At 47.1% G+C, this 12,855-nt stretch overlaps 3 protein-coding genes across 3 annotated transcripts; 1 reads left to right on the top strand and 2 right to left on the bottom strand.

Annotated features, from left to right (window-relative positions):
- Positions 1-2,428: 2,428 nt before the first annotated feature.
- Positions 2,429-3,808, bottom strand: PHALS_08320 (uncharacterized protein; the record flags this gene model as incomplete). The annotated part of the gene is made up of 2 exons (XM_024723646.1): positions 2,429-2,564; positions 2,640-3,808. The coding sequence occupies 2 exons, from the start codon at positions 3,806-3,808 to the stop codon at positions 2,429-2,431; spliced, it is 1,305 nt and encodes a 434-aa protein (XP_024574602.1).
- A 65-nt stretch (positions 3,809-3,873) lies between these two features.
- Positions 3,874-5,376, top strand: PHALS_08319 (acy1-like metalloprotease; the record flags this gene model as incomplete). Its single annotated transcript, XM_024723645.1, has 5 exons — positions 3,874-3,963; positions 4,022-4,055; positions 4,117-4,169; positions 4,236-4,340; positions 4,405-5,376. The coding sequence occupies 5 exons, from the start codon at positions 3,874-3,876 to the stop codon at positions 5,374-5,376; spliced, it is 1,254 nt and encodes a 417-aa protein (XP_024574601.1).
- Positions 5,377-5,563: 187 nt separating this feature from the next.
- Positions 5,564-6,650, bottom strand: PHALS_08318 (-trans-enoyl-mitochondrial precursor; the record flags this gene model as incomplete). The annotated part of the gene is made up of 5 exons (XM_024723644.1): positions 5,564-5,727; positions 5,783-6,170; positions 6,235-6,310; positions 6,379-6,434; positions 6,498-6,650. 5 exons carry the CDS (start codon positions 6,648-6,650, stop codon positions 5,564-5,566), a joined length of 837 nt encoding a protein of 278 aa, XP_024574600.1.
- Between the last annotated feature and the right edge of the window lie 6,205 nt (positions 6,651-12,855).

The following is a 12,855-nucleotide window of genomic DNA, read 5'->3' as shown; positions in this document are numbered from 1 at the left end:
TTTGTATACTCTTGGAAGTCAAGCTTCCTCTGTGCAAGGTGTCGTGTGACCCGTCACATTGATCGTGCAAGGATTTGCCTGCAAGCCCTCCTTCCCATTGAACACCCCAAGAAAGGGATTATGTCGGCGCTGCAAACTGTCTACATTGGCGATTAGCTAAACTGCGCTCTCACAGCTAAGCACCACTGGCAAGCGTTTAACGTGCTTCTTCACATCCGACCTTCGCTGTTATGCACGTCTATGGACGATCATATTATCAAAATAGGCTTATGTACAGTGGATAGCTGTAACACTAGACGACCTAAGTCGCTGGTTTATTGGACTATCCCAACGGCATTACCAGGCACTTTAAATCCCACTCACCGCACCGAGTGGGTTTTTTTATCAGTGGCTGATAGTTTTCACCAACTATGTCAACGATACTGAACAAAGTGCAGCTGACCAAGCTTTGTTGAAGTATACTCTGTAGTGATCAGCATTTCCATCTATTTAGTTGCTGCACGTAGCTTACTATTATTTGCTTAACCTTTTTGACACACACGCTGGCGCCAAGTGGACTTTCACCAAACCTGATTGAATTTTCGATTGAAAGAAATCACTTTCGTCCCCAAATCAAAGAGCTATGGAAATGTGACGCAAACTTTGGCTCCGGTAACTAAGTCAAATCCTCGAATTCGGGTGTAAGCGTGTTGTGGGTCTCTTGTCACCACGTCATGATGTTCGTTCAGCAAATTGTCAAGTGATTCGTATGATTCTTGAGAGTAGAAAAATCACGCCTCGAGGTCTTCATCGTCGGAAGGTCTCATGTCCTGCTCGGAGCTATCGCAGCTATGTGCCCGTGCCAAAGCGCTACTGCTCGCTAGCAGGGAACATGACTTGTTAAACCTCCACCGGAGGAAGAATGCGTGGCATCTTATGTGCTCAACTTTCAGTCCGCCTATGGTTTGAAGGGCTCTAACAATACCACATCACGAGCGGAATCTTACTCTCGATACAGTTTCAGGACAAGATTTTATTTGTCGATTTATTAAACTTCAATTGAAATTCGAAAGAGCCTTCGGTACAATTTTCAGTTTTCCCGTTGCAAGACGCACAGATATCTTATCTGTATACGACGCCTTCGTAACTTCTATACAGCGGGGCTGCCGTAGCTTAGCGCTTGAGGAAGCGCACTTTAGGTCACCGACCTTCTGTTCTTTACAAGAACCAAGTATGAGTTAGCGAATCACAATCCACTTACTCCAAGAGCAATTATTGCCTTCCCAAGGCTAATTGGCTCTTCGGTTTTAAATTCAAAACTGATTTTTACTTTTTATCCTAATTTTAAAAGTTTAGATTTTCTTAAATATATATAGTAAAATCTAAATTCATGCTTAACTACTGGCTACCTAGCCCCGTACCTTAGTCTTGTTTGGGTGTGGTCACACCATGGACATCTCGTGTGACACACACTCCTGTTACCAGGGTACATGTAACCCCGTTACACTCTGTGCAATACCTGGTTGTTTAGCGTACTACCAAATTGATGTGGATTGACGATGTATGGAAATGTTTGTATGACAGCCAGAAAATCATACATGAGACCAAATATGTGCTGGAATGTGCGTGTACTGCGCTACGGTAAAACGTACACTTAGAACTGTAATCGTGCAAAACTAATGCATTCCAGAGTATTGGTACAGAAGAGGACAGTGGGACTCCGTAACGGGAGTGGACCGAGGGGCACATGGGCTGTTAGGCTTCCACCAGTGTTTGACATGGTCTAACAGATTGAAGTACTAGTCTTATTAAGTTAAAAGTCATGAATATATGTCACATTTCAGTTAAATTGAGCGAGGAAGTGCTGAGAGCCTCTACGGAAAACAACAATATTCACTTTATTCTAAAAGTAAGGCTCATAATAAAGTTGCCTTTATTTTATAACTCTTTGGTACTTATAAATATTAACATTTCCACCGGTGTAATGTGAATGCCGTTTATTTGTATTTATTTCATGGGATGCTAATTTTGATCACCTTTTTCGAATCTCATTCTATAAGCGATATGCACAAATTTTTGTGCTTGAGAAATGTGCTAAACGAAGCGAGATTTTTATAGCGCAATGCATGCACGATTAGCTCTCTATTCATAGGCTTAATATGTCATGATCATCGTAAGAGTCCCTTTCAAAGTCAAAAGCCATGGCGAGTTACTTCTTCATACTTTTATTATTCATTAGTTACTTAACTCCCTCTAGTTCCCTTAACTTCAATCGCACACATTGAATAAATTGATGAGTACTACAGAACTTAAAATAAGCATCTTTGTATATACCAAACCATTAAAATACCATGTAAAAGATTTTTCATACGTAGTGTAAGCAATAAGCTTAATCAAGGGTCGTAGATGCTGGTTCTGGAGAACATAACCTAAATCATCCGGAGAGTTATTAATCTTCATTAGTTTGTGAAATCTGGTGCAACGTGGCGCTCATGTCTAGTGTTGGCAATGGCAAGACGTTTGTCTCATGTGCTACATCAAATTTAATGTCTTTAGCGTCATCCAATCCCAGTGAGACCGCTCTTCTTTTATTGTTTAAACAAAACATAATTAGATTGTACTAAAAATTAGAAAAGCTTAATGTTGTAGTACGCACTCACCTTGATTTGGTTTTCGCATGAACATGTTTATGCAAGCTCTTCGCCTTATACGACGAAATTGTGCCGTCGTCGTACACAGGAGAAGCCAATAGAGTACTCGGACAATCCGTGGGTGAAAAATTTCGTAACTCCATCAACTCACCAATCGTGTACTGTAACTTTTCAAGTGGGTTATCGTTAGTGTCTTCGTCATTATCTGGTGGTTGGTCCACTTGTATTTGAGTCTTGAGCAATGTGGCTGGTGGATAAGCTGCTTTCAACATCCGTTCCTCGCAATTTATAATCGAATTATCGACGAGATCCGAAGGCCTAGCAGAATCTGAATGTGTTTTTGCCGATGGTGATGCTTTAGTGCTCAACTCAAGGCTCCCATTGTCGCCATTTTGTTCAATAACATTTGTACGAGTCTTTCCCGCCAGAAATTCTCCTAGTGAACCAAGTTCCACCCGCTCGTATCGAACGCGATCCATTATCTCTATTGTCTTTTGTGCTGTGTGCTTCTTTTTATTGCTTGCAAAATCAGCATCCAACGATTCTGTTATTTCCTTTTCACGCACAACAGCTTCAAGATCATCGCCCTTTACTGCAGAGGATGTAGCTGTCTTCCTATTCACTGCAACAGCTTTCTTGTTGTCTTTCATCCGAGCTAATTGTTCTGCAGCTGCAGCACCATAATAATCCTCGAAACATCTTCTGCAGTAATAACATCCATCATTTTCGTCCAAAATCAATTCATCAGCAACATTTGTACAAGTTGAGCATGGTATCGTCTTAATTGCTTCACTTTGATCCTTCCTCCGCTGTAGCTTCTCAATGCGTTGTTGCGCTTGTCTTCTCAGTGCCTCAGCTCGCATCACACCATGATACAACACGCGATACTCTGTCAAGACCTCATGAAGTGAGCATTGCTCCACAATCTTCAGCGCATAGTCAAGATTTGCTACGGCCTCTTCTAATAGTTTTACCTTCTCAAGACTCGACACCTTCGACTGCATTGCAATTCGTGCACAAGCGTCGCCAATGTCCATCGTAAGTACAAACATTCCGGCATAGTCTTGCAATGCATATGCACCATTTAGTGCTGCCTTCCATGTCTCCATAGCAAGCGTATACAGCCCTTCATTGGCTAATACACGGCCCTGGCGAATAGCATGACGCGTTTCTTCCATTGGACAAATGACAAACTTTTTGAAGGTGGTAAATTACTTTTAAGTCAAATAAATTGCTATAAATTATGGTGTGGAAAGACCCTGTCGAGAGATTCCTCGAGCTCTTGCGTCTACGCACTGTCAGCGTTGAGGGACCAAGTGGTAGTTACAATGAGGTAATCAAAAATTGTTCATTATTGACTTTGTTGTGATGCTGAAATGAGTTTGTTTTAGTGTGCCCAGTGGCTACGAAGTTATTTGGAAGAGCGTAAGCTGATTTGACTTGAATGGTATCAATAGACATTTTATAAATATCGACACTGTGATAGTTGAGCTTATGGTACAGGTTTTCTTGCCTGTTGAGAATAAGCCAGTCGTCCTGGTATTTTATCACGTTTCAAACCATAATCGTGCTGAATTTTCAGTGTTGACGGCTTATTTCTTTTAGGCAACATGGAAAGGTGAAGACTCATCACTTCCAGGGATTCTATTAAATTCTCATTATGACGTCGTGCCAGCTATGGCAGAGCATTGGCAGTATGATCCCTTTGACGTATGATTAAGCTCATTTTCTTGACTATTCTGTGCTCTGAACCAATGTTTTTGATCACAACTAGGCTCAAGTGCTCGAAGACGGACGTATTTATGGTCGAGGGGCACAGGATATGAAGAGTGTGTGCATTCAGTATGTGGAAGCAGTCCACGTTTTAAAAACTTCAGGCTTTCAACCCAAGCGCAACATTTACCTTCTCTTTGTTCCGGACGAAGAAGTTGGAGGGGTCGATGGAATGAGCAAATTCTTGGAAAGCGAGCTATTTCATTCGATTTCACCGGTCGCAATTGCATTCGATGAGGGATTAGCAAATACAGGTGATGCATTTACGGTCTTTTATGGAGAAAGATCTCCTTGGTGGGTGTATGTTAAAGCTCAAGGTCCAACTGGCCATGGCAGTCGATTTGTTCAAAATACTGCCACGATGAAGCTCATTAATGTTTGCAACAAAGCTTTAGCTTTTCGTGACGAACAAGAAAATGCACTTGGGACAGACCTTGGATGCAAACACGGGGATATGAGGAAAAAGAAACTTGGTGATGTCACAACGATCAATATTACGGCCTTACAGAGTGGGGTATCTCAAGATGGAGGAAAAACACACGCTCTTAACGTGATTCCGACCGAAGCTATCGCTGGTTTTGATATCCGTGTGTCGCCTGAGATGGAATTAAGTGCGATGAAAACAAAACTGGACGAATGGTGCACTGCTGAAGGACTTTCATGGGAATTTGCTTCGTGGACGGATCCACTGCACGATCATTACGTCACTTCATTGGATGCTGACAATGTGTGGTGGCAGCTTTTTCAAAAGGCTTGTGCGCAGATGGGAGAAAAACTCGAAACAGAAATCTTTCCAGCGGCTACTGATAGTCGCTTTCTGCGCAAGGTGGGCGTTCCTGCCATTGGCTTTTCGCCAATGAAACTCACTGAGATTTTACTTCATGAACACAATGAGAGTCTTGCTAAACATACGTTTTTGCACGGCATTAATGTGTACGTGGGTGTGTTTCGAGAGATGTTCGCATACAAGTAACATTCACTAGCTGCATAAATAAGAGCCTACACTCTGTACGACGTAAGAAAACTTTATGAATAGATGTAGTTTTTAGCTAAAGTCACACCTGATCGAGGTGCACTCAAGCACAAAGCAAACGCTACTATCATTCATCTCTCTAAGTCTTCCATCTGGCTACGCCTTGATTTTAAGAATGCCTTCATGTCTATGCTTTGCTTTTAAGAGTAGCAAGATACATCTCAAGCGACTTCTGCACCTTATCCGTCTGTGCAAAATCGGTAAATGCCTCCAGATCCTTCTCACGAGTAGCAATTAGCCGGTCTGCCGTCTCCTGTCGCATTTGTAGTTTTGTCTTTACCCGCGCCATATCTGATGAATGTCCACAATATTAGATTAGCTTCAACAAGTGTATTTGGTTACGTACCTGGAATGGCAAGCCACTTGGCCATTGCACCTTCAGCACGCGGAAACACTTCTTCAAAAGCCACGGCTTCATCAACCAAACCAATCGCTTTCGCCTTGTTTGCGTCCACTTGCAATCCAAGTCCAAGCATTTTCTCGGCTTCTCGATGACCAATAGTATTAACGAATGTGTCACGGAACCAAGATGGAGCCACGATGCCCAACTGGGTCTCGTTAAGGCCAATCATAGGCTTGCCGCTTGTCATAATACGATAGTCACAACACATGGCCAATAAACAGCCTCCAGCTGGACTATGACCTTCAATGGCAGCAACAGCAGCAAGACGTGTCGTATATAGACGGAGGTAGAGATCTTGAAGCGACGTCCAAAATGTACTCATTTTGGCTAGCTGCATCGAAAATAGTTCAATTTGTATTCGCAGTATATACTACACAAAGATAATTGATTTCTACCTGAGGTCTATACATTTCCATAAGGTCCAGGCCGGCGGAAAATATCTTTGGGTTCGAAGATGCTAAGATGACGCCACTATATTAAATACAGCAAACAAATATGAATGATAAATAGTCACAAATTAATCCTGTAGTAAGTCGTACCGCACGCTCTTGTCATCCTCAAGTTTCTTAATAGTCGCATCAAGTTCTTTGAGCAGCTAATAACATGTGCAATTGCTTAGACAAACGACTTTACACCGCTAATGTCTAGCAAAACGTACCGGCGTGTTAAGCGAATTGACAGGTGGGCGATTCATGCGTACAATCGCATACTTGTCCTTCTTCTCCACCAGAACTAGAGGATCAGTCGCTGAAGAAGAGAAACGTGCTGTCTGGAAGCCCAGACGTGGTATACGAAGCAGAGTAGACTTCATGATATCTCGGTATGTGCGTACGAGTAAGCAAATTCCAACGTGAAAACAGCTTCAACTGCTTTCCAAGCTGAAAATAGCAAAGAATATCACGTATTTGACCAATCAAAATCATTAAAAATAGCCAATAAGTGGTGTTTATAGTTCTGGCAGTTCTGTATTTTATCCAATTATAAAAGTTTGGTGCGGCTCGACGTACAATTTGACAAACACGTAGCAAATTTAACAGTTCGAATAATATATAGTTTATGTAGTGCACTCTTGTTACGGTGTTGCCACAACATTGTGTAGATACACCATCTTGTGTGACCCACCGTTTCATACAAAGGGCACGTATAACTCCGTTACACTTTTCCCCATCAAAATTGTGAGAACTCACAATTCACATTTAATTGTCGCCTCGTACAAGGTACGTCCCTAAGACCATCTTCACGCATTCTCTGATCAGTGAGCCCTGTCTCTTGACAAGAAAAACACCCAGCCTCGCTGGTTCCAAGGGCGCCCGAGGGCAGAGCCCTTCTTCGTCTCCTGCACGCGGTGCAACATCGGAAGCACGTCCGCGGCTTCAAGGGAAGCGCATCATAAGCCCTCGGCAACCGGGCTCCACACACCGCGCCCGCCACGGGCGACGAAATCCATCGTCGATGATTCGGAGGAAGTCGACTACGAGTCGGATACTCCTTTCCCAGGATGGGGAGAAGAGGAGGACGAGGTGCGCCAACGGCACGATGAAAGCCCTGCTCGACACTGTGTTCGTTTCCCAATCTCTCGACTTCCGAGGGGAAGCGGTATTATTACAAATCACCTCGACGAGGTACAGGAGCAGCAGTTGGAGGCTGCCCATAGAGCGGCTCTCATGCGCCCGCTATCATGGTCGGTTCCGGACCTTGTTGTGGATTACGGCTACCGCTCAGCGGATCCCGCTACTGAAGCGAAAGACGCAATCACTCGATCGTTATGCGTCTACGTAGTCGGGCCCCCGGCCACTACACAGTTTGAGCTTGACAAACAAAAAGCTTTCCGAGCTAGCTTCTTGGTACCTCAAAAAATCCAATGGATAGGTATTGCGCTCTACTTGGCGCTCAACGAGTAGCGCTCCTGTACCCGCTTGCGGACTGTTTCTGTGGTGCTCGCCCCAGGTGAAACCGCTTCAGATGATGAATGGGTGCAGCGGCGCCGGAAACTTTCTCCGCTGTCTACCGTACAGCAAAGCCACAAGGCAGCGGACGTATGTTAGAACGCCATCTTCGGTTACATTTTGCCAAACTCAAGGTGCCACGCCGACTTCCTTCATATTGTCACCCTGCGACGTATGGATTAATCAATCACGCTCCAGCGAACTCTGCGATCTCTCACACGGGTGAGTTTAGGACCACAGCAGATCATGGCCATACCTTGAACTCAGCTCATGGCCCTTCGGTTTCCCCGAAAATTACCGTGAAGCGTGAAGCGTACGACGACACAGAGCGTTATGATCCCTCTGGTCATCAGCGTCCAAGACGTCTGGGCAGCCTTCCGAAGTGGCACCTCAAACTCCCACGAGTTCTCGGAGTTTGGGTATACCCACCACTTCTCAGGAACTGGGTTTGACCCTGTCGACGACGTTGACCCACAACGCGTTCCATTTGGTAGTGGACGTCACCATTACCATCGAGAAGAATCGTTGGCGAACGATGAAGACTTGGTCGATTGCCGCCCGGTGACTCGTGATGCTCTTCATGCTCCTGAGGACAAGGTCTGTCGGCATCAACACTTCGCTGAGCATCTCTTCGAGGTCACCTATCGCTGTGCGGAAGACCTCGAAAGCTCGGAGCACTTTGTGCACCGACTGCCGCATGTTGAGGACTATCGCGCACTGTCGGAGCGACTCCTTACGGTTGAGCAGGCGAATACGTCACTTCATACGACGGTAAAGGGCCTTGCGTCATTGGAAACGAAAATTGTTGCCATCCGTGCTCAGAACCAGTTGCTGGTTCAACTTCTGGGTGGTCGAGCGCCTATGGGTGCCGCCCCGACGCAAACGCTTCCGCGTTCACTTGCGCCGAATCCCGGTACGGCTTAAGCAAGCCCTCATAAAACACCGGGTGGGTGCGCATCCTACTCAGAAGGTTCAGCGTATGCGCAAGGCCTTGCTTAGCCACGACCTTAAAAGGTCCAATAAACCGTGAATGGAGCTTTGTCTTGAAGACTGCAGAGACTGCATGTGTGGGCAGGTTTTTAGCATTTTATTAAAACCAGGTCTCTGACCGCAATGTTTTCAGCATTTCTTCTGCTTCTTCCGTTTGCATATTCTTTCTGCATGTCTTGGCTTTCAGCCATCGTATCACGAACGTATTGTAAGACGCTCAGCTGGTAGACAGGAAGCCATCGCCTTTTTTACGCACGGTGAGGGGCTGACATCAGCTAGTAGCTCGGCTATTCCTCCCCACCAAGCCCTGAGCCATGGAATGGCGGCGTCAGCGGGACGCGAGGATGAACGAGCCCATTGACATCGAATGGCGTGAAGCCGGTAGACGCTTGTAGTGCATTGTTCAAAGCGAACTCCACAAGTGGCAGCATGGCGCTCTACCGCCTCGGCGTCTCAGCGCAGCCGTTGCCAAGAACGTTTTCCACGACGCAATTCACCACTCAGTTTGACCATCGGTTAGCGTATGTTCCGCTGTTGACACGATTCACAAACTGCATCACTGTAGTGACACCGTCGAAGGGTCCGGTACCGCCGAACAAACAGCATCACTGTATTGACACCGTCGAAGGTGCCCGGTACCGCCGAAAGATGAACCATCTTGCTCAAACGGTCGACAAATTCCACCATACTCGTGTTGCCCGTCGAATCCTTCGGCAGGCCAACAACAAAGTTCATACTCATGGACTGCCAACACCCGAAGCGTATCGGAAAATTGGACTGCGGCACCGCCGCACTCGAAGAGGGTTCACCCTTTGACATATCTCACACATGCGCACATATGTGCTCGTCCATTTGTACAGCTTGAATCATAATATAGGCAACTCAAAGAGTTGTAGGTCTTCTCACGACCAAGATGGCCACTAAGTGGAGTGTCGTGGGCCTCATAGAGGATACGGTACTACAAATCCTAATCGTGAGGAATCCCAATTTGTGGCATATCCGTCGAATCGGTGCTATAATACAGCAAATCGCTATTCAACGAATATCGGTGCAACCCTGCGCGCAACCGCGACGACAACTTCTTGTCTGACTTTCCAGACTCCATTTTCCCGGGAGCCTGTAGCATCGCTACACACATACTGTCAGCCGCGTATGCGGCGCGGATCAAATTCTTCACTGACGACGTCACCGTCGTGACATGAGCAAGCTCATGATCCGGTCTGCGTGACAACGCATCAGCTAAAGCATTCTGCTTTCCTGGCTTAATACTCACCTCGAAGTCATGTTCTTCGAAGAATGAGAGCCATCTGGTCATCCTCTTCGAGAGGTGAGGCGACTGAGTCGCAGTGCGTTGTGAAGCATGATCTGTGTAGATCACAAACGGTCCTTGAGGTGAGCAGGCGCACCCTGAACTTGACAAATGCATACTTTATCGAAAGAGATTCCTTGTTCTGGATATTTCTTCTCCGCAGCCTTAAGCTGGCGAGATTCAAACGCGCTCACCCGATCTCGCCCCTCGGCGTCTGCTTGCAGCAGTGCACAGCTAATGGCAAAGTCCGAAGCGTCACAGACGACACTAAAAGGATTTGTGCATGATGGAGGATGTCTTTGACCCTGTCAGCCTACTCCCGATGCTCGGTGTCCCAACACCATTCCGCATCCTTACTAAGGAGATTCGCCAATGGTCGTGCCTTTTCAGCATAATTCGCGCTATACTTGTGCACGTAGTTGGCGAGGCCAGGCCACTTGCGCAAGTCCTTTTGGCTCATTGAAGCCGGCCAATTCACAATGGCCTTGACCTTAGCGGGATCCGCTCGAAGGCCACGCTTCCCGATGAAGTACCCTAGAAAGGGGATTTCTTCAGCGCCGAAGATGCACCTATCTGTACTGATATACAACTTATTCGTGCGCATGCACTCGAGCACCGCTCTCAAATCGACGATGTGGTTTTTCTCATCTGTCATCCCGTGCCCCGCACGACTGTGGACGAAGATGTCGTCGAAGTATTTCTGTGCATACGCCCGATGGAGTCTGGACAACTGCGCCACAAGACGATTAAATGTTGCCGGTGCATTTGACAGCCATTGAGGCATCACCAGCCACTCCTAGAGCATCCCGCTCGGAGTACTCACCGCTGTCAGCGGAAATTTACTCACACTCATGAGCAAGTGGTAATACCCATCGACCAAGTCGAGTGCACTTTTTTGTACAGTCAATCATCTTGTTCTGGAGAACATCCTTCCTAGGAATCGGTGTCTGTGCCGGAATGGTGGCAGCGTATAGCTTATTATAATCGTGATACGCCACTTGCCGTTCGGCTTCCGAAAACAAAATGTAGGTGTCGAATGGGGAGACTTGCTCTCACGCACCATTTCTGCGTCTTGCTTCGCACGGAAAAAGGCGTCAATGACGTCACACTACTCCTTGAGCAAGGCCCATTGCCGTGTGACGCAGTATTTGGCTCCCGGAACCAGGTCAATCTCATGACACACACCTCGGTCCAGAGGTAGGACTGACGGCGGGTCTTTGGAGACGACGTCTTACAACTCCTATACCAAAGGGAAGTATGAATTTGAGGGGTCATATAGGATCGACAATCCATTTCGCGCGTTCAGCACTCTCTTGGTGTAGCTCTATCTTGAAGCAACGACGGATTAATCTCTTGTTCGGTCGTATAATGACCACCTCAGCTAAATTGCCTGCCTTCAAGGCATGCCAAACTCATCGAAGGAGATATAGTCCATCTCGAGAAGAGCATCCATCGCAGAATAAGCCTCAATGGTGACATCGCCATCTTCCTTCCCCGTCATACCGTTGACGAGGGTGTAAAGCTGTGCGCTATCATCTACGGTAGACACACCCTGGGTCAAGGTCGACATCCTGCGTCTTGCAGATAATATACGGCGTTGCCGCTGCCCTCCCCAGATGTTCTACGGTTCGACGAGACCAGTGGGAGCACATATTCAGCGCCATCCAGTGTCCCAACTCCTGCTCCACCGGAGCCTTGATGTTATTAACAACATCCGACGAATAGCTGCTGGTTCCGCATTCTTCTTCCAGTGGGTAACGGGCCACTCCACGCGCAACTGAGGGGCCTTGCCTAAGATGCCTCGAACCTCGTCCAACCATGCCACTCTTGGCATGCAGCAACTGCATTGAACCGTGAGCTCGGTGATTTACGTGCCACTCCACTGGGGCTTCGCCCTCGATACCTCGGCAGCCGGCCGACCATGCCAATCTTGGCATGCAGCAACTGATCCGAAACGTGAGCAGTGTTCAGTGGGTTACGTGTCATTCCACGTTCAACCCGCGAGCCATGCTCGGGACTCCTGCCCGATACACCTTCGGTGTTCACCGACTCGAATACTCCGATCCCCAGCACGTTGAGTGTCTCGGTTCAGTGACCGCGCCAATAGCCATTTTGCCTCCTAGCAGAGGTGGATACATGACTCACCAAAGCTTCACCAGGAGACGTGCGTGTAGCGCCCAAGGTCTTCGACCTTCATTCGACCCATGGCTCGTGGTGTTCCAGCCATGTCATATTAAAGATGAGGTCATACCGCGAATCCAGTTCTATGACCAAGCAGCGTTTCACGCTATCAAAGTCAAGAAACTGGACACCGAGGTCGACAGCGACCTTCGACACCGTAAACATGTCCCCGTCGCTAAGCAAGTAGTTACGATGTCACTCAACCGCACCTTCAGCACCTCAGCATTCAGCTGACTTCCTTCTATCGTGGAGCGTCGAGCATAATTGCCCGACGCCCCGGAGCCGATCAGAATCTCCCATGGTTTTCAAAGCCCTTCACAGTCGCTTTCACGACCAGCAATCCCGGCTCGCATACACGTACCGTGTTCAAAAGCACGGTAGTTTTGAGAGCTGAGTCCTGCTACCCTCTACCTCTTTGAGGCTCAACAGAGCTCAGTTCTCCCCCAGTAGGGCGCCTCGCGCCTGCCGGGTGTTGCAGTTTACTCACGACAAACCAGACTGATGTAAAGCGGGACGCGGTTTGATGAGCCTTGACGCGCCTTGGGCAGGGGACAACCAGTCCGAAGTTGACGGGTGTCGCCACAGACAAA

This window comes from Plasmopara halstedii (genome assembly GCF_900000015.1).
Source record: "Plasmopara halstedii genome assembly, contig: Scaffold_322, whole genome shotgun sequence".
Lineage (NCBI taxonomy): Eukaryota > Oomycota > Peronosporomycetes > Peronosporales > Peronosporaceae > Plasmopara > Plasmopara halstedii.
Note: the sequence above shows the minus strand (reverse complement) of the source record. Positions and strands in the feature narration are given on the sequence as shown.